Source organism: Lepus europaeus, chromosome 5 (assembly GCF_033115175.1).
Source record: "Lepus europaeus isolate LE1 chromosome 5, mLepTim1.pri, whole genome shotgun sequence".
Taxonomy (NCBI): Eukaryota; Metazoa; Chordata; class Mammalia; order Lagomorpha; family Leporidae; genus Lepus; species Lepus europaeus.
The window spans coordinates 125862756-125885027 of record NC_084831.1 but is presented as its reverse complement, the minus strand read 5'-3'; the positions used below and the strand labels follow the sequence as shown (position 1 = coordinate 125885027).

Sequence of the window (22272 nt, the reverse complement as noted above, 5' to 3'; positions counted from 1 at the left end):
TAAACACAGGCATACCTTTATAAATGAATGAATGAATAGTGAACTTGGCTGACTTCAGAATTTGTTCCAGGAGAGTGCATCCTCGTCCCACATCGGGCTGCCTGGTGGATTTCTCAGCTCTGCTTCCTGAGCCCAGCTTCCCACCCATGCAGACCCTGGGAAGCAGCTCGAGTCGTTGGGTTCTTGCCACCCACTTGGGAGATGGGGATATCACTCCTGGCTTCCTAAACTCCTGGCTTCAGCCCTAAACTAGTCCCAGTCATTGGGAGCATTTGAGGAGTAAATCAGCAAGTGATTCTCCTCTTTCTCCTTCTCAAATAAATTATATTTTAAAAATGGAAAGGATGCCATTCCCAATAAAACATCTTTAAAGGAAAAAAGAAACTGGGCCGGCGCCGTGGCTTAACAGGCTAATCCTCCGCCTTGCGGCGCCGGCACACCGGGTTCTAGTCCCGGTTGGGGCGCCGGATTCTATCCCGGTTGCTCCTCTTCCAGTCCAGCTCTCTGCTATGGCCCGGGAAGGCAGTGGAGGATGGCCAAAGTCCTTGGGCCCTGCACCCGCATGGGAGACCAGGAGAAGCACCTGGCTCCTGGCTTTGGATCAGCGAGATGTGCCGGCCGCAGCAGCCATTGGAGGGTGAACCAACGGCAAAAAGGAAGACCCTTGTCTCTGTCTCTCTCTCTCACTATGCACTCTGCCTGTCAAAAAAAAAAAAAAGAAAAGAAAGAAAAAAGAAACTGTTTCAATAGAGTCTGAGCAACACGAGTCTATTAATCCCTTCCACAAATACAGTCATGTGCCACATCAGCATTTCTGTCAATGATGAGCCACATAGTCAATGGTAGTCCCATGAGATTATAATACAACAGAACAATCCCTATTACCTGGTGACTTTGGAACCATCGTAATGATGTAGCTGAGTGCACTACTCATGTGTGAATGGTGCTGCCTATGTAAACAAACCTGAGGTGCTGCTGGTCCAGAACATACGAAATATGAAGTGTGCTAATGATAATAAACGACTATGTTGCTGGTTTATGTGTTTGGTATACTATATTTTCAGCATTATTTTAGAATGTACTCCTCTGCACTGTAAAACAGTCCCAGACAGCTTCTTCAGGAGAAGAGATGACAGCTCCATGGCTGTTGCTATCACTGAAAATCTTCTAGTGGGACAAGACGAGGAGGTGGATGACAGTGACCTTGATGACCCTGATCCCGGGGAGGCCTGACTGTGCATGCATCTTAGTTGTTTAAAAAAAGTTTAAAAAAGAAAACAGAAAAAAAGGACACACAGAAAGAGAATATTTTTATTTCACTGTACAATGTGTTTGTATTTTAAACTAAACATTATTACAAAAGTCAAAACTTTTTAAAAGCTAAAAGTTCATAAAGTTAAAAAATGACAGTAAACAAGGGGTCATTTGTTATTAAAGAAAAATGTTTCATGAACACAGTGTAGCCGAAGTAGATGGTGTTTGTCAGCTCTACAGTGCTGCACTCACTCACCACCCTCTCACTGACTCACCCAGAGCACCTTCTAGTCTTGCAAGCTCCACTCTCGGTGCACCGATTTTTATCTTTTATACCATATTTGTTTTGTTCCTTTTCTCTGTTTGGATCTACTAATGCTTACCATTGTGTATAATTGCCGATAGTATGCAGTACAGGAACATGCTATGTAGGTATGTAGCTGAAGAGCCCCTGTGGCCTAGGTATGCAGTAGGCTACACAAAGAGTGTAAGTCTATGATGTTCACACAATGACTAAACAGTCTAATAATGCATTTCTCTTAATGTATCCCCACCACTAAGTGACATGTAACTGCATTTATTAAGCACCGGCCATGTGTCAAGAACTCTCCTAGAACCTGAGGACATAAAAGTGGACAAAAAATACACTAAAAATCACTAACTTGGGCAATATTTTCTCCTGAGCTCCCAAAGCACCCTTTGCCTATATCTTCCAGGAATAGAAGCAAAAATGTGATTTTTTAAAAATCAAGTGAAAGACAAAACAATGAGCCAAAGATCCATCAGCCCAAATAGTCCAGGGTCTTGTCCCAGCCCTTCCACCACTCAGCAAGAAAATTCTGGGGAAAAAATACACTTGATATCTTCAACCCAAAGGGGGTTTGTGGTCTCAGATGCCTTCTAACTTTCAGAATTGATATGCCTAGATAAACATGATTTGAATAAAGTGGATCCCTGGGGCAGGTGCTGTGGTGTAGCAGGTAAAGCTGCCGCATGAAGTGCTGGCATCTTGTATTGGTGCTGGTTCGAGTCCCGGCTACTCCACTTCCAATCCAGCTCTCTGCTATGGCCTGGGAAAGCAGTAGAATATGGCCCATGTCCTTGGGCCCCTGCACCGATGTGGAAAGACCCAGAGGAAGCTCCTGGCTCCTGGCTTCAGATCTGCACAGCTCCAGCCATTGCAGTCATGTGGGGGGTGAACCAGCAGATGGAAGACCTCTGTCTCTCTCTCTCTCTCTCTCTCTCTCTCTCTCCCTCTCTGTCTCTCTCTGCTTCTGCCTCTCTGTAACTCTGCCTTTCAAATAAATTATCTTTAAAAAATAAAGTGGATCCCTATAAACTCACTGAAAAACTTTGTTTTCTTTTTTTAGAAAGCTTTTATTTAATAAATATAAATTTCATATATACAGTTTTTGAAATAAAGCGATTCTTCCCCCCATATTCATCCTCCCACCCCCACTCCTGTCCCATCTCCTACTCTCTCTCCCATCCCATACTTCATTAAGATTCATTTTATTTATCTTTATATACAGAAGCTCAATTTTATATAAGTAAAGATTTCAACAGTTTGCACCCACATAGTTACACAAAGTATAAAGTATTGTTTGTAGACAAGTTTTACTGTTAATTCTCAGAGTACAACTCATTAAGGACAGAGGTCCCACATGGGGAGCAAGTGCACAGTGACTCTTGTTGTTGACACTATTATTTATGACGTTCGTGATTACCCAAGGCTCTTGACTTGAACTGCCAAGGCTATGGAAGCCTTTTGAGTCCAGGCCATAAGCAAAGTGGAAGTCTCTCCTCCCTTCAGAGAAAGGTACCTCCTTCTTTGATGGTCTCTTATTTCCACTGGGATCTCATTCACAGAGATCTTTCATGTATGGGCCTGCACCATGGCTCACTTGGTTAATCCTCCACCTGCGGCTCTGCATCCCATATGGGCACCAGGTTCTAGTCCCGGTTGCTCCTCTTCCAGTCCAGCTCTCCTGTGGCCTGGGAAGGCAGTGGAGGATGGCCCAAGTGCTTGGACCCCTGCACCCGCATGGGAGACCAGGAGGAAGCGCCTGGCTCCTGGCTTCGGATCGGCATAGCTCTGGCCGTAGCAGCCGTTTGGGGGTGAACCAACAGAAGGAAGACCTTTCTCTCTGTCTCTCTCTCTCTCTTACTGTCTAACTCTATCTGTCAAAAAAAAAAAAAAAAGTCTTAAAGAGAGAGAGAGAGAATCTTTCAGGTAGGCCATCTTTTGCCACAGTGTCTTGGCTTTCCATTCCTGAAATGCTCTCGTAAGATTTTTAGTTAGATCTGAATGCCTTAAGGGCTCATTCTGAGACCAGAGTGTTAAAACTTAGTTTTCAATTGAGAATCTTTTTAAAAATTTATGGTGTGTGTGTGTGTGTGTGTTTAGAAGAGAATAACAAAAAAAAAAAAGAAGAAGAAGAAGAAGAAAGACATCCTCAAGAAACTAGATGGGCTGTGTCTGTGACAACTTCTGACATAGACCCAAAGCTGGGAAGTCAAGGAACTCTCAAAGGTGCAACTACCAGATGTTCACAGTGTTTCATTTATGTTCTCAGGGCCGGGAGCAGCTGGAAGAGATGCAGACTCCCGCATTGTGAATGGGATTCTGGGAGAGTCAGTGACTTTCTACTTAAATCTCCAAGAACCACAGCAAGTTCAAAGCGTTGCTTGGATTTCCAAAACATCTGTTGCTTTTGTAGCAGTAGAAGAGTCGGGAATAGCACCCAAAGTGACTGTGACCCACAGAAATTATTATGAACGAGTAAACATCTCAGTTCCTAACTACGACCTGGTCATCAGTGGTCTGAGGATGGAAGATGCAGGAGACTACAGAGCAGACATAAATATACAGTTCCCTCCCTTCACCATCACTAAGTACTACAGCCTCCAAGTCTACCGTAAGTTGTGCAAGGACAGAGAGCTTGTTTTTTCATTTTTACTTGCAAATTTGCTATACCAAGAACATCTGTATCTCTGATTGTTGGGTTACCTAAATCTCTTTATATTTATAAACACTTACATAAACACATCAAGACTTATAAAGGGGATTAGCCTTATTTTAATCCTGGTTGGCTAGTTTTTAGCTATGTAATCTTCAATCAATTAGTCTCCTGGGTGGAATTCTTTTTTACAAAATGTCACTAAGCTTACTACTCACTCCAAACATTACTGTGAAGATTGAGTGAGACAGTGTGTGCAAAGTGATTTTTAAAAATACTTTCATTTTGAAATAATTTTAGAAACATAGGAGGGTACAAAGAAATGTACAGGGAGGATCTAGATATCATTCACGATGTGTTAACATGTTGCATAACTACAGTGCAATATCAAAAACGGGAATTAACGTTGGTACACCCAATGGAGCTTATTTAGGTTCCATCAGTTGCAAATGCACTCATTTATGTGTGTAGCTCTAGTCAGTTAAATCACATGCATAGCTTCATGTAACCACACCACAATAAAGATAAGTTAACTACACCAACACAGGATTTCCTCATGCTGTCTCTTCACAACTGCATCCATTACCTTCGTCCTCTCCCTCCGTAATTCCTGGAAACCACTCATCTGTGTCTATTATATCTGTAGTTATGTTATTTCACGGGTGTTAAACAGATGGAACCTTGCAGTTGAACCCTTTTTACTGCTGTGTAGTATTCTGTTGTGTGGCTGTTCTAGCTTGATCAACCATTCACATTTTAGGGTTTTTTTTTAAATTTATTTATTTGATAGATTTGTTAAAGAAAGGGAAAGCTAGAGGGGGGAGGGAGGAGAGAGAGAGAGACAGAGGGAGAGAGGGAGGGAGAGAGAGAGAGTTCTTCCATTTGCTAGTTCACTCCCTAAATGGCAGCAATGTCCAAGGCTAGGCCAGGTCAGGCCAAGATCTAGGAGCTTAGTACAGGTTTCCCAAGTGGGTGCAGGGGCCCAAACATTTGGGCCATCTTCTGCTGCTTTCCCAGGCACAATAGCAGGAAGCTGGATTGGAAGTGAAACAGCTGGGACTTGAACCCATGCCCATATAATATATCAGAGTTGCAGATGGTGGCTTAACCTGCTATGCCACAATGCCAGCCCCAACCATTCACTCTTTGAGGGGCATTTTATTTGTTTCCAATAATTGTTGTATGTAATATAATAATAATTTGTATATAAGTTTCTGCATGAAACTAGTTTTCATTTCTCTGGGATCAATGCCCAGGAAGGAAATCATACCATCAATCCATTTCTTTAAAGATTTATTTATTTATTTTATTTGAAAGACAGAGAGAGATTGATCTTCCATTTGATGGTTTACTCCCCAAATGGTTGCAACAGCCAGGGTTGGGCTGTGCCAAGGCCAGGAGCCAAGAACTCCATTCTGGTCTCTCACGTGGGTGGCCAGAGCCCAGGTACTTTGGGCCATCATCCACCACTTTCCCAGACACATTAGCAGGAAGCTGGATCAGAAGCAGAGTGGCTGGGACTTGGATCAGCTCTCTGTTATAGCATGATAGTGTCACAAATGACAACTTCAACCCCCTGCCATTTTATTTTTGCAAGAAACCGCCAAACCATTTTCCATTGCCACCAGGAATGTATGAATGATCCAATTTCTCTACAACTTCACCAGCCTTTGGTATCATTATTTTTTATTTCAGATGTGCAATGATGCCTTATTTTCATTTTCCTTTGGCTTTTTCTGGGAGATAACACAAAGAGTATTTAAAGGTAAAATACTAGAACTATTTTTTTCATCATCATAATTGCCACAATTCACTGGACAATGAGTGTGATGTGTTATGCAATGCTATCCAGAGTGTGGTCTGTGGACTGACAGCACCAGCATTACCTGGGAGCTTTTAGGAAATACAAACTCTCAGAACTTATCCACAACCTTGTGGAGTGAAGCCAAGAAATCTCCATTTAACACTCTGTATTATGACCATGTGCACTAAAGTTTGAGAAGCACTGATCTATAGCCACCTGTTCAATATGGTAACCCTTAAGCACTTGTATACTACTTGAGCATCTGAAATGTAGACAATCCAAATTGATATTGTCATAAATGTAAAATACAGAACAGATCTGGAATCTTATCACAAAAAACATACAAAATATCTCATTAATGATTTTTGTACTAGTTACACAAGATTTAATTAGTGTTCTATTAAATTGAATGTATTATTACCTGCTTAGTTTCACTATTTTTAATGTAGTTATGGGAAAGATGTTTTTTTGTCTTTTTTTAAAGATGCATTTATGTATTTGAAAGGCAGAGAGGCAGAGGCAGAGAGAGAGACAGAGAGACAGAGAGACAGAGAGAGAGAGATCTTCCATCCGATGGTTCACTCCCCAATTGGCCGCAATGGCCAGTCTGCGCCGATCTGAAGCCAGGAGACAGGAGCTTCTTCTGGGTCTCCCACATGGGTGTAGGGGCCCAAGGAGTTGGGCCATCTTCTACTGCTTTCCCAGGCCATAGCAGAGAGCTGGATCGGAAGTGGAGCAGCCAGGACTCGAACCGGCGCCTGTACGGGATGCCAGCACTGCAGGCGGTGGCTTCACCCGCAATGCCACAGTGCTGACCCCAGAAGAGGAGTTGTTTTGTTTTGTTTTGTTTTTTTAATTTGACAGATAAAGTTAGACAGTGAGAGAGAGAGAGAGACAGAGAGAAAGGTCTTCCTTCCGTTGGTTCACTCCCCAAATGGCTGCTACAGCCGGCGCTATGCCAATCCAAAGCCAGGAGCCAGGTGCTTCCTCCTGGTCTCTCAGGCGGGTGTGGGGGCCCAAGCACCTGGGCCATCCTCCACTGCCTTCCCAGGCCACTGCAGAGAGCTGGGCTGGAAGAGGAGTAACTCGGATGAGAACCTGGCACCTATTTGGGATGCCAGCACTGCATGCAGAGGATTAACCAAGTGAGCCACAGCACCAGCCCCGAGTTGTTGTTGTTTTTTTTTTAAAGATTTTTTTTTTAAAGTCAGAGTTACACAGAGAGAGGAGAGGCAGAGAGAGAGAGAGAGAGAGGGAGGGAGGGAGGTCTTCCATCCATTGGTTCACTCCCTAATTGGCCGCAACAGCCAGAGCTGTGCCGATCTGAAGCCAGGAACCAGGAGCTTCCTCTGGGTCTCCCATGCGGGTGCAGGGACCCAAGGACTTGGGCCATCCTCCACTGCTTTCCCAGGCCATAGCAGAGAGCTGGATTGGAAGTGGAGTGGCCGGGACTTGAACCAGAGCCTATATGGGATGCTGGCGCCCCATGCTAGGACATTAACCCGCTGCACCACAGCGCCGGCCCCATGAAAAGTTTTTTAATTACATAAGTGATTACATATTTCTAGTTTCTAGTGTAAAGAATATGGTGGGTGGGTGGCGGTGCCATGGCTCACTTGGTTAATCCTCCACCTGCGGAGGATTGTTTCTGAATAGAATGCACAGTAGAAAGAGCATTAATGTTGGAATTAGACTTTGCCAGCTTCTGACCTTGGGCAAGTTGTTTAAACTCTCTGGACATTTTTCCTCATCTACAAAATCAAGATCATAACCAGTGGGATTAAGAGAGATACTGTTAGTTCAACTCCTAATACAGTGTGTGCCTTAAAGCAAATATTCAATAACTAGTAGGCATTAATTTTTTAATCCTCAGCCCTTTGAAAATTCTGATTAAGAATTTCTAGTTAGGGGCCGATATTGTGGTGCAGCAGGCTAAGCCACTGCCTAGGATGCCTGCATCCCATACGAACACTAGCTCAAGTCCTGATTGCTCCACTTCCAATCCAGCTCCCTGCTAATGTTCCTGGGAAGACAGAATAAGATAGCCAAATATCTGGGCTCCTGTCACCCACATAGGAGATAGCCTTGGCCCAACTCCAGCCATTGCAGCCATTTGGTGAGTATACCAATGGATGGAGTCTCTCTCTCTCTCTCTCTCTCTCTCTCTCTCTCCCTCTCTCTCTCCCTCTCCCTCTCTCTCTCTCCCGCAAACAAATAAATAAATCTTTTTTAAAAAAATAATTTCTAGTTAAAGGATTTTCCTAGATGAAGAAGGCTCTGAATTGGACTTGAATGACATAGTCAAAGAAGCATAACCATGTGTGGACACTAGAAAATATTTGATTGATAAAAAAAGAAGGTATTCAATTAGGAGAGGTTTGTTTTTATCGCTTTATATGCTTAACTTTTTCCATCCACTCTTCAAGTGCTCTTGTATCAATTAGGACAGACTATGGTAAAGTCTTACTATAAAATCTTAGAGAAGGCCATATTGAGATACACCAAAGTATGTACCTTATGAGCAATTACATGAGAATATAAAAAGAGAGGAATTAAAATTCATTAAACACTATGTGTCTGGAATTCTACTACATAATTTAAAAGATATGTAGATTATACATGTATAAGCAATAAGTACACAGAGCAAAAGATCAAAAAGTGAAATGTAACCCTCCCTTTTCAGAGGCAGTGGCTGTGGCCAGTTTATTGTCTCTTCCATAGATCATTAATATACATAGAGAGATAGGTAGGTAGGTAGGCAGGCAGGTAGATAAATGGACATTAGAATGGTCTATATATAGCATATCTCACTTAATTCTCACAATAGCCCTATCGGGAAGAAATTGTTATCCTAGCGTTATAAGAGAGAGCTCAGTGAAGTTGTGTTCCTTCACCATTTCACAGCTAGAGAGTAGTGGAATCTGGATTCTGAACCAGGTCTCCAACAACTACCACATTCTTGACTTGAGCGAATGAATGAAGATCTGTCAGCCTAAACTCTAACCTTCTCTACCAGCAGCCTTGTGTAAGTCACATCCCTGTTCCTGCCAGGATCTTATTCTTCACCACTTGCCCCTCTCAACATCCACCAAAAAGAACAGAAAAAATCCCTATTAAAATTTGGTAAATATTAAGCACTGACATTATTTTTAAAGATGTATTTGAAAGGCAGAGAGAGAGAATCTTCCATTCTTCCATCTGCTAATTCACTCCTCATATGGCTGCAATAGTCAAGGAAGGGCCAGGCTAAAGCTGGGAGCCTGGAACTCCACCTGCATCTCCTACACAGGTAGCAAGGACCCAAGTACCTGCCATCTTCTGCTGCCTTTCCAGGTGCATTAGCAGGGAGCTAGTTTAGAAGCGGAGCAGTCAAGACTCGAACTGAAACTCTGATATGGAATGCTGACATTGCAGGCAGTAGCTTAACCTGCTATGTCACAATGCTGGCTCCAGTGACAAATATTCTTGTAAATCAAATTTCTTTCTAAAATTCTTAAGAATTTATTTATTTAAGAGAGGTTGGCAGGCAAAGTTGGCAACCTCTCTGCAGGTTGGCAGAGAGAGTTTCTACCTTCTGATTTACCTCCTGAATGCTCACAATGGCTTGGGACTGAGCCAGGCTGAAGCAGGAAATCAGGAACTCAACTCAGGTCTCCCATGTGAGTGGCAGGCACCCAATTACTTGGTGCCATCACCACTGCCTCACAGGGACTACGTTGACTGGAAGCTGGAGTCAGACACTAGAGCTGGGTACAAAACGCTGGTACTCCGATGTGTGACGTGGGCAACCCCACGAGCATCTGAACCACCAGGGCAAACACCAACCGCTGTAAGTCAAATTTCTTAAGAAATGCACAGGTGCCGGTGCTGTGGCGCAGCGGGTTAACACCTTGGCCTGGAGCACCGGCATCCCATATGGGCACCAGTTCTAGTCCCTGCTGCTTCACTTCCGGTCCAGCTCTCTGCTATGGCCTGGGATAGCAGTAGAAGATGGCCCAAGTCCTTGGGCCCCTGCACCCATGTGGGAGACCTGGAGGAGGCTCCTGGCTCCTGGCTTCAGAATGGTGCAGCTCTGGCTATTGCAGCCAATTGAGGAGTGAACCATCGGATGGAAGACCTTTCTCTCTCTCTGCCTCTCCTCTCCTCTCCTCTTTCTGTGTAACTTAGACTTTCAAATAAATAAATAAATCTTAAAAAAAAAAAACAAGAAATGCACATGAACACAATTTGATTTGTTTTTCACTAATGCATTGCTATATCCACTGTTATAACTAATCAGGCTTTTCACTCCCAATGTGTTCACAAGGTTTGTTACCAAGCCATCATTAATAGTAGTCTGGAGTAGATCCCTCTAAGGAACTGTTAGGATCGATGACCAGCTTGAATCAAATAACTTTACAACTTCTGTCTGCTCACACATATTCTCTCACAGGTACATACTTACTCTGCTGAATCTATTGCCTTTGTAAACTCTGTGTTAATTAGAAATTTATGTGCCAGTTCCTTCTAACTCCTCTATTCTTTTCCTCACATGACCACAGCAGCTTTGCCAAGAGTGCACAAAATTTATCAACTCTGAATGTGGTCATTTGCTTATCTCCTGGTGAAAGCCTTTCCTGTTCCTTCTGCGAGTTCCAGATCCAACTGTCACTTGAACTTAAATGTAACTGTCTTTAGCAACCCCTTACCAGTCTACAGCTTCTATAGTTTATGTTTTGAATGCTCTAGTAAGAACATTTTTGAAAATGGAATTTTAAAAAGGTTATAGCTTTTCACCACGGATACTTTAAACAAAAACTGAAAGAAAATACACATACAGCAGAAAACAGAACAAAAAATGCTTTTAAAAAATGTTTTCATGCATTTTTGGGCTGGCAAATATTTAATTGGCTCTTGATAACATATGTGTGTATTTGCCCATGCACATATATGTGTACATACACAATGTATAAGTCATGTAAAGCTTACCAACATGAAAGATGTATAGCATACAGTTTCATAACTTTTAATTAAATAAACAGTGTCTTTTTTTGTAAATTCCAGGTAGCCTACTATTCTTATAGAACATTTTCATTGAATTTTGCTGAACATTTATATTCCTAACCAATCTATACATATAATTGATGAATAAGTGTAGTTCCTGGTAGCTTTGGGATCCACAAGGAGGGAAGGCCTATACTTCCGGGAATGGAGAGTCCCTACCCACACTTCCGGGGAAGAAAAGTCCTGGTCAAGGTCCCCACGGGTGCCTAAAGGTCAACCAATGAGGATCAGACCCACCTCAACCTTTAACCCCAATGCCCTGAATCTATAAAAGAAGCTCTCCCAATTTCTGACGTGCAACTTCCCCGGTCCCCGCTCTGTTGGGACTGGGGAACCTCGCCCGAGAGCAGAATCCCAACAAAATCTTGTGAATTAATTGATTCGTCTGCCTGGGAAGATTTGTTATGCGCCAGACACCTTGCAGTTCAACATGAATATTGTTAACTAATACAAAAAAGAAATTCAATAAAGACATATATGTTGGAGCTTCATATGTTCATCGTTGATGTGAGTCACTTCTTTGCTGGGCTGGATAACAGCTCTCAAATACTGGAAGGATGATTTTCTATTTTTGTATGTGCTGCTTACAATGTACATGGTACACTTTTAAGTTTAATTTGCCTGAATAACATTTCCTCTCTTGCTTTCTCAAGTCTAGAGCAACAATAAGCCAACTCAGTTTGATAGCATTTACCAGTTTCTGTAAAAATATATATAAATATATCTATAAGTATAAATAGATACTCCCATGGTGGCTGATTTTTAATATACAGAATTTAAGCTGTACATCATTATAAAGGGCAGATTTGAAGGTACTTTTAAAAGTTTATGGAGGAGGCTGGCATTGTGGCATAGCAGGTAAAGCCACCATCGGTGATGCCAGCATCCTGTATGGGTACTGGTTCACATCCTGGCTGCTCCACTTCCAATCCAGCTCCCTGCTAATGTACCTGGGAAAGCAGTGGAAGATGACCCAAGTGCTTGGGCTCCTGCACCTGTGTGGGAGAACTTGAAGCTCCTGGCTCCTGGCTTCAGAGCAGCCCAGCTCTGTCCATCGTTGACCATTTAGAAAGTGAAGCAGCAAATAGAAGATCTCTCTCTAGCCTTCTCCCTCTCCCTCTCCCTCTCCCTCTCTCCCTGTAACTCCCCCTTTCAAACAAGTAAGTAAATCATTTTTTTTCAAAAAGCTCATCAAGAAATGTGATTAAAAGATAATTTTGTTTGTGTGCAAAACATTTTTGAAATCCATGCACAGTTTTTTTATAACATGAATTTTTCATGAACTTTTTGAGTATTCTTGTACCATAAATGTAAATTATCTCAAGAGCATAGATAGTAATAATATGTAAAAAAAAAACCCCACAACTAAACAGTAATGACTTTTGAGTATTTGTTGCCTTTCCTTTTAATATATTTATTTAATTATAATTTCATAGTTTATGATTTATTTATTTGAAAGGTAGAAATACAGAGAGAAGAGAGAGGGAGAGAGAGAGAGACAGATCTTCCAATCACTGATTCACTCCATAAATAGCCACAATAGCTGGGGCTGAGAAGCCAAAGCCAGGAGCCTAGAATTCCCTCCATGTCTCACACATGAGTGGCAGGGAAACAAGCACTTTGGGCCATCTTCTGCTGCCTTCCCAGGCCCATCAGCAGGGAGTTGGATTGGAAGGGAGGCAGGACGTAGGCTGGTGCTCATATGGAATGCCGGTGTCTCAGGCGCCATAATGCCAGCCCCAAGGTTTCACAATTTAATTCTTAGTGATATCTATGTTTAACAACTGTCTGGAAAAATTTCTGAAAATTTAAAAATCAGTCCCTCAAGCTGACAGAAGGCAGCTGTAGCTCACCACAAGCCCATGTGTTTTCCCCTCATAGGTCGGCTTGGGAAGCCAACAATTACCCAGAGTTTAATGACATCTGTGAACAGCACCTGCAATGTCACACTGACATGCTCTGTGGAGAAGGAGGAAAAGAATGTGACATACAGCTGGAGTCCCCTGGGAAGAGAAGGCAATGTGCTTCAAATCTTCCAGATTCCTGAGAACCAAGAGCTGACTTACACATGTACGGCCTGGAACCCGGTCAGCAACAGTTCTGACTCCATCTCTGCCCAGCAGCTCTGTTCAGGTGACCAACTCCATCCATCTCCCCCAGGGAGTATCAGAAACCTCTCCAAAGAGCCCCAGTCCTCAGCTCCAGAGTATCAGAAACCTCTCCAAAGAGCCCCAGTCCTCAGCTCCAGGGCCGTGTGCCTCCTGTACACTGAACCTGATCCCTAGGGGGCAGCTCCTCCCAGGAAGCCCACTGGGGAGTGGTCCAGAGCCTTTTGAGAGATGCTAAGCACTTCAGGGTGTTGTGAAGCAGTTCCTGCTCTACTCTGTCATTCAGTTCTAAACCTAACTTCTGGCAGTAGGAAATAGTTTCGCTAGGAGCTACAGTAGCCTCTGGAGGGCACCCAACTTTGAGAGTGCCCTGAATGCAAACAAGGCCCTTGGGCCTATTTCCTGAGAGCCAAGACTCATCGCTGTCTCCATTTCCAGACGCAGCCATGGCCTACCGTACTCGCCACACCAGGTTGCTGAGTGGATTGGCTGTGCTCTTTCTTCTTGCTCTCATGCTGTCTTCAGTGTTTTTGTTCCTCTGGTGCAAAAGACAACAAGGTAGGATTTTTCCCAGAAGGTAAAAAGCGAACGTGCACCTGCCTTCTTCCTGACACTTAAGTCATTTATTCAAGGTGTTAAGGAGAGGTCCTTGGTTCCAGCCTTGTTGCAATCCCCACCCCCATCATCTCATCACCTTCCAGAATGATGGCTGTAAAGACTGCATGATGCTGCCCTAAATGGTTTTCAGAATCTGTTCCCCTGCGATCACCAGTAACTGGTGGGCCAAGTTTAGCTTCACCATTAACAAGCTTGATTTCATTGCCTAAGTATTCCCATATGTAAAATAATTAAACTAGAGAGCCTCTGGGGTCCCAATTTCATAGTTTTTCAATAATGATTCTTGGAGAGTCACTGAGAGATGTCCATTAGTTTTGTATTGCATGATTGTCACTAGCCCTAATGGACCACTCAGGATCATCCTGTAACTGTGCTGTTCTCAATTCAGAAAACTTAACCTTGGACTTCTAAGGAATCATTACACCTCCTCCACCCAAGGTCTACCTTTCACCAATCATGATTAAAAAAACAAAAACAAAACAAAAAAACAGAACCTTTGCTTCCATGTTACTGACTTCTTTGGGTCTACTTCCTCAGGTTCCCACTTCAAGGCCTTCACTAAAAGTTCTGGTAAGTTCTCAGTCACGGGGTTCCCTGAATAGCAAGTGGGAGGAACTGGGGATTTGCAGTAGAGGAGTTAGGCCTAAAGTGCAGTCAGTCTGGGGATAATGTTCCCATCTTGACCATTTACTAGCTACGAGTCATCTGATCACTGTAAACTTCAGTCTTCTAAGTTGTAAAACATTCATTAAAACAGGGCAGGCTGCATATCCTTATTAAATGGGTCAGATGGAATTGCATGTATCAGATAGTTGGACTGGTATGTAATAAGCACTCAGTAAATGTTAGCTGCTGCACTTAATAATTGACATGTCTGGGAATGATGTGAGGAAACACTCCAGGGGAAGGACATCTGTGACATGCATGGTAACTCCAATAGACTCTTGAAGAAGAGAAGTCACAGCCTGCTTGGGCCACAGATGATCAGCCAGGTTTCTGAAAGAGATATCTATCCTTATTCCCTCTTTCACAGCTTGTTGAGTAGGGGGAAGGACTATCCTTCACATCTACAACTGAGATAAGAATACTCAGTCTGACTGATTCTCCAGATCTAGGGCAGAGGCTGGGATAAGCCCAAACTCTGAAATGTTGGTCTTATGATATCGCCGATCGGACTCATTGTTTGTCGATATATTGTTTCCCTAGACTCTGAAGACCCACAATTTTGGCTCTTTTCAACTTGACCCTAAAATGTTTTACGTTAGTACCAAAGAAGAGTTTACTAGAAAAAATGTCTCTTCTAACTCATAAATTCTTAAAAGTAAAGACTTAGCCCCTTCTATGTTTGCTTCTCTGGGGCCTCACACAGAGCCTGGCACATAGAAGGAGTTTAATAAATATTCATTAAGAATGTGAATCAAGCAAGCAAGCAATAAATGTTTGAGGAGCATCTATTATGAGCTTTAACATTCAGGTGGTACAGAAATGTAAGCACCAGAAGACATCAACACACAGTGTATAACTAGAGAAAATCAATCAAATTGAAACACTAAGACCCTAACATGAAAAGTCAGCTAGCCAGGCAAGGCAGTCAATGTTAAGTGCCCAAGACACTAAATCCTATCAACTACCCACAGAAGGGGTTGGGAGGTTCTCGTTAGCCTAATCTAGACTCTAGAATAGAATTCTCACTGAGCTTTGTGTGAAGGCTGGGCCAGGGGTCTCCCATATTGCATGAAATCCTGGAAAAGGGAGAGACAGCCTGGGATCCAAGCATGCATCCCCATAGGATGGGAGCCATTGGGCCTTTTAGGGCTTCATTTCTTCATCTTAAAAAAAAAATGGGATAGATCACCTCTAAAGCTCCATCCACCTCTCATAGATTGTGGTTCTATATTTGTTTGTGACACAGATGCTGCCTCAAAGGCAACAATATACACATACATCACAATTTCAAGAGACGTGCAGCCTGCAGAGTCTACAGTCTATGATGAAATCCCCCAATCCAAGGTGAGCTGGTGGATGCCCCTACCCCCACTACCAAGACAGGTATCACCATTGTCATGTTTCTATGGCCTAGAAGGCCACCACAGCCAAGGAACAACACAGAAATACCACATCAGTGAAATGATGCCATGAGTCTGTCTCTGAGGACAGAAGCATGGCCAATTGCCACCCTATGGAAGCTTCTCTGGGTGGAGGCCATGACCTGGTTCCAGACTAGGTGAGAGTCATAGGTAGGAGTGAAACACCTCTTTGAGGAAGCACACACAGGGGAGCCCTTGATGTGAGGTGGGGCTGTTATGTAGTCACTGACATGGTGAACAGGATGCTAAGGGGGCTCTATGGGCACAGAGCTGACAGAAGCTCTTTGATATATACTTCATGGTCCAGCAGCAGCAGACTCTTAGGGTCAGAATGACAGCCCCAAGGACTCATGATGCTGCCCTAAATGGTTTTCAGAATGTGTTTCTGGGATCACCAGTAACTGGTTGACCTAGGACTTTGTTCCAAGTTTAGCATCACCATTAACATGCTTTCTTCATACTCAGACTCACTGTGTACCACATACTGTCCTTCCTGCCTTTTACTGACCCGCCCCATCTCTCATCTCCACCCTGAATCCCTTTCCTCTGTGCTTCCACCAGCCTGCTTCCCGAAGTCTGCCAGGAGCCAAGGGAAAAACTGAGGTCTGCACAGTGCTTGGACTTAGGGCAACAGGGTCCATACAGCCCATGGAAAGTTAATGTCCTGATGGAGCAAGACTCAGCCCAATCCATGCAAACCCCTTCCCTTGGTTACTGAGGTTTGTTTCTCCCAAGACCCTGCCCAGCTGCTCCCCATCCACTCCCCCTCCCCATCACCTGATCCTAATACCCTCCAAACTTGGATGGAACCAGAGCTGAGACCAGAAGAGTAAGCTACAGGGTAAAAATGGGACCAGGGAGATGTGATGAGTGGGGGCAGAACTAGGAATGGGAACTGAGAAGATTGGCCTCATGAGCTCCCACACTGAAGTTGTGTGTTTTCCAGGTGTTTCCCACCAAGGAAGAGCCAGAGAACACGGTTTATTCCATGGTGCAGTACTCGGATAAGGTAAATCCTTGCTGGCATGTTTTCCCTGTTTTCTGTCTTTTCCAGCCATTCTGGTGTGCTCCATCCATCAGTATGTAATTTAAAGCCTAAGACTCCTCAGATAACAGGAATGTTGTCTGTGGCACTCTAAGTGACAGGATCACATAATGACCAGATGCCAGGTGCAAATGGAACTATTGGGTCCAGAAAGAACAAAGACTCAACTAGGAACAAAGATGTAGGTAGCCTGAGCCTGGTTGTTGCTGCAAGCATACAGTAAATGCCAAATCCCACTACCCTGCTCCCTCTTACTGTTGTGTTCTGGGATAAGAATTTAATTGCCCAGGGGCTCCCAAATGAAGTGGCAGGCACAGAGGCAAGGCATTGCTACCCCAGATCTCCCCAGTACCAGGGCAAACCAAGACATCCTCCTGAGCCATTTGTTTAACTCTCCTTAGTACTTTGTGGGCTGCTTTTCATAGCAATACCTTTCCATTAACATGTTCTCATGTCTCCCTCTTGTGTACAGATAGGGAAAGCCAGCACACAGGATTGCAAACCTGCAATGACTTCAAGCTATGATATCGTGATCTAGATTGGTGACCCAGATCTTCCCTGCACAGTTCTTACCAGGAGATTGCAAAACAGCAGAAAAGCTGTCGATGGCCACAGATGGACAAAAAGATACATGCCCTTCTGAGGAAATGACAAGGCAGGGTCCCTGCTACTATATTTTCCAAGCTTCCTCACATCTCAGTACATATGGGAAATAATATTTCTATGGCACTTTGTGGCAAGCAATCAAGATTGCTTATGTCTGGAGGCTGCACATCAAGAGAGGTTTCTAGTGTCTGCTGGGACAACCCTGCCCAGCAACCACAGGAGAAGGAGACACTATTTGATGCATCTATAACAAGCTGTAGCACCCTGGCTAGGACACTCTGCTCAGACTCAACACATGTGAAGAGCTCTGATGCATGGCCTCCATGAGCCCCAAGAGCACACTGAGCAAACTAGGAGTAGGCTCTCTTCCCTTGAAGCACAGGTAGCCTCTCGCCCCACTGCACAGCATGGCAAGTGGAGTATGGGTGCCCTCTTACTCCATTTCAGCCCCATCCCCAACCCTTTGCCCAGAAACATCCATGAGAGTAGACTGGCCCAACCAACCTGACTCTAGATAATGATGCCCTGTGGAGGGTGTCAGAGTGATGGCTCTCAGCTGTGCAGACAACGTTCTCCGACTCAATGGAGTGTTGGAAAATGCTCTTCCTGGAGGGACTAGACTACTGGGCCACTTTTCTTTGGGCTCTACTTGAGAAGCATTGTAGGATTTCCTTTCTGGTCAAACTTTCCTTTCATTTCACTCCAACCAGCTTCAGCAAGAAGAAGAATCCAGGCCTAGTGCCCCCACTTTCTAAAAGGAACCAATCAACTATTTCTGGCATTCAGGAGAACTGGGTGTAACCCAACCACCCAAGCAACAGTCTTTGAAGGAAATAGTCATTCTTCAGAGGAACTTGGGAGATGATGGTGCAGATGATAAAAATGAGCTCACCCCAGTTCCTAAAGCTCAGCTCAGAGAGTCATGCGGGTTGACCTAAGGCTGAGTGCCCCTGCTTTGGCACCTACCCCTCCCTCACCCCTGCCACACATACACACAGCTGGCCAGCTTCCACGGCTTTCACTCCCAGCAGTGAGGAAGACCCACCCCAGCTGAGCCAGACATTCATGTGATCATTTGAGGAAGTTCTCCCCTTTAGTGTTAACAAGCATAATCAGCTAAATCCTAGCACCCCGTGAGCAATCCCAGGCTAGACAGCAGAATAAGCTGCTTTTAGGAAGCAAGAATATGTCAGTCCCAGAGCATGGATCCATAGAAACGTACCGACTGCCCTGAGCACTACATTAGGGATTGTAAGGCCCCCAAGTGTAAGATTAATATCTGCCCTTTTCTGAGGGTGCAGTCCCGGCACAGACGCCACAGCTAATCTGAGCTGCAAGCTGCAAGTACTGGCACGCTCTAGCCCAGGCAGAAAAGATCGGCTGGTGTGTGAGTGAGTGTGTGTGCGGGTGTGTGAGAGTGTGTGTGTGTATATGTGTGTGAGTGTGTGTGCATGTGTGTGTGGAAGCTGGTCCCAGAAAGATCGGCGGATGTGTGTGTGAGTGTGAGTGCGTGTGTGCATGTGTGTGCATGTGTGTGTGTGTGGAAGCTGGTCCCAGAAAAGATCGGTGGATGTGTGTGTGTGTGAGTGTGTGTGTGTATGAGTGTGTCTCTGTGTGAGTGTGTGTGTGTGTGTAAGCTGGTCCCAGAAAAGATCGGTGGATGTGTATGTGTGTGTGAGAGTGTGTGTGTATGAGTGTGTATGTGTGTGAGTGTATGTGTGTGTGTGTGTGTGTGTGGAAGCTGGTCCCAGAAGGATGAATGGGATTTGAATAAAGAATGAGGAGGATGGGGCTTTCAAGTGGAAGAAAAATGAGTGGAGGCCTGGATCTGTGGGGTGCATTCAGGTCGCCTCCCCAGAAACACCATGCCCGCTCACAGTTCTTTGCCTCTACCAGAACATGTGCCCCCAATCCATTTACATCTCCTTCAATGGCCACCTCAATGGTGCCGCCTCTATGGAGGTTTCCCTGGTATCCTCAGTCAAAATGAATCACAGCTCTTTTTGCAATTCTTCCCCACTCCCTTTCTGGTCCCTCCATCACTATAACTCATTGCATTCTGCCCACAGCATAAATAATCATCTTTTCCTCACTCACTGTACACTACTTATGAGCAAGATCCATGACTTGTTCTTCATTTTATTCACCTCTACGTCCCTTCAATGGAACATGATTTTGTGCCAAACCAAGATGCGTTGAGTTTTTGTTTGCTCTGATTTGTGGTAACTAACACACAGAGTACTCAAAAACTGTAATGTATATGAGCAAAATTGACATTTTGAGATTTGAGTATTGTTTAAAACTCTTGTCCATACTTTTGAGGAACAGTGGCTTTTCTACTTAGTACTTGCTGAATTCTTTCTTTAATAGAGGGTTAAGCTTGTGATTATAAAGTAAATTGAAAGTATGTCATTGTAAAAATTAAAAGAAAATTAAGAAAAATAAAAGAAGAAAGGAGTGAGGGAAGGAGGGTGGGATGGGAAATGTCATTACTGTATATGTGAAATTTGTTCCCTTTATAGAAATTTTTAAAAATAAAATTAAGTTTTAAAAAATGTGCATGGATTGTGAACTCAAGAGGCTTCCATAGCCTTGGCAGCTCATGACAAGAGTCTCGGGTGATCACTGACGTCATAAATAAGAGTGTCAATTGTTAAATCAGCACCAGGAGTCACTGTGCACTTACTCCCCATGTAGGATCTCTGTTCTTAATGTGTTGTATTATGAGAATTAATGGTAAAACTAGTATTCAAACAGTACTTTATATTTTGTGTAACTGTGTGGGTGCAAACTGTTGAAATCTTTACTTAGTATATACTAAGTTGATCTTCCGTATATAAAGATAATTAAAAATGAATCTTAATGAAAAATGGGATGGCAGAGGGAGTAGGAGATGGGATGGTTTGTGGGTGGGAAGGTGGTTTTGGGGGGAAAAACTGCTATAATCCAAAAGTTATACTTTTGAAATTTATATTTATTAAATAAAAGTTTTAAAAAATGTGCATGGAAATTGAGATCTCAGGGGCAGAGCCCTCTAGTGGAAAGCATTGGTAAGAAGTGGAAATCCGGCCGGCGCTGTAGCTCACTAGGCTAATCCTCTGCCTGTGGTGCGGGACTCCGGGTTCTAGTCCTGGTTGGGGCGCCGGTTCTGTCCCAGTTGTTCCTCTTCCAGTCCAGCTCTCTGCTGTGGCCCGGGAGGGCAATGGAGGATGGCCCAGGTGTTTGGGCCCTGCACCTGCGTGGGAGACCAGGAAGAAGCACCTGGCTCCTGGCTTCGAATCGGCGCAGCCGATTGGGGGATGCCGTTGGGGGATGAACCAACGGAAGAAAGACCTTTCTCTCTCTCTCACTGTCTAACTCTGCCTGTCAAAAAAAAAAAAGTGGAAATCCCTCTGCCTGCAGCCATTTCCTGGAAGACTCTACTGAGAAAATGAGGAATGTCCCAGCTCAATGCTCCCAGAAGAATAAAATGGCTTAAAATGATTTAAAAAAAAAAAACTTCTAGGCCGGCGCTGCAGCTCAACAGGCTAATCCTCCACCTTGCAGAGCCGGCACACCGGGTTCTAGTCCCGGTCAGGGCACTGATCCTGTCCCGGTTGCCCCTCTTCCAGGCCAGCTCTCTGCTGTGGCCAGGGAGTGCAGTGGAGGATGGCCCAAGTGCTTGGGCCCTGCACCCCACGGGAGACCAGGAGAAGCACCTGGCTCCTGCCATCGGATCAGCGCAGTGCGCCGGCTGCAGCGCGCCTACCGCAGCGGCCATTGGAGGGTCAACCAACGGCAAAAGGAAGACCTTTCTCTCTGTCTCTCTCTCTCACTGTCCACTCTGCCTGTCAAAAAAAAAAAAAAAAAAAAAACTTCTATACAGTGCTTGAAACTACACATTCCACAAGAGGAGGGCTTGGCTGGGCCACCTTGGAGACTGGGCATAGGCAGTGTCCTGCTCTGAGTTGTGTCAAGAGGGTACTTCTCAAGTTCTACCTGGGGATAAGAAATAACCCGGCTGCATTTTCTTCCAGATCCATTACTTTTCCTGTGTTTGACTTCTCCCTGAATTTCCCTTGACTTGTATAGTTTTCACTAGAATAATAGGTACAGTCTCTATTGGTTATAAAATGAAGCTTAAAAAACAAAGACAACTGGAGGCAGTGCGGTGAGTGGTCTCAAAGGCTGGCTGTCATTTTGGAGTTCCTGGGTCTGAAGCCTGGCTTCTGAGTTACGTCACCTGGGAAGTTCCTCCAACCTCTCCTCCCATCAGGTTGCCCACCTGCAAAACAGGGGTGCTAATGAAAAGTCCTGTCGTGTAGGGCCATGTGGGCATTGAAAGAGGTATTACTATAAGAATATGCCCTAGGGCCAGCACTGTAGCACAGCAGGTTAAACCCCCAGCCTATAGCGCCAGCATCCCATAGGGGTGCCGGTTCAAGTCCCAGCTGCTCCTTTTCTGATCCAGCTCTCTGCTATGGCCTAAGAAAGCAGTAGAAGATGGCCCAACTCCTTGGGCTCCTGTGCCCATGTGGAAGACCCAAAGGAAGCTCCTGGCTCCTAGCTTCAGATCAGCTCAGCTCTGGTTGTTGCAGTCATTTGGGGAGTAAACCAATGGATAGAAGACTTCTCTTTCTCTGGCTTTACCTCTCTCTGTAATTCTGTCTTTCAAATAAATAAAATAATTATTTTAAAAATATATGCCACTCATGGTAAAGTCCCGAATCATTTTATATGTTGTGCTTATAAGCCTGAAACCTTCATA

General features: G+C 44.2%; 1 protein-coding gene across 2 annotated transcripts in view; it reads left to right on the top strand.

The window, feature by feature from the left end:
• Nucleotides 1–20163, top strand: part of CD84 (CD84 molecule) — a 35144-nt gene extending 14981 nt beyond the window's left edge. Inside the window, exons 2-8 of one of the 2 annotated variants that reach the window (XM_062193713.1) lie at nt 3831–4172; nt 12943–13194; nt 13608–13727; nt 14325–14357; nt 15700–15797; nt 16821–16883; nt 17392–20163. In XM_062193713.1, coding sequence (XP_062049697.1) covers nt 3831–4172; nt 12943–13194; nt 13608–13727; nt 14325–14357; nt 15700–15797; nt 16821–16883; nt 17392–17457 — 974 coding nt within the window. In that variant the 3' untranslated portion in view covers nt 17458–20163. The remainder of the gene's footprint in view (nt 1–3830; nt 4173–12942; nt 13195–13607; nt 13728–14324; nt 14358–15699; nt 15798–16820; nt 16884–17391) is intronic. The other variant, XM_062193714.1, reaches the window with a different exon arrangement.
• Nucleotides 20164–22272: the final 2109 nt, after the last annotated feature.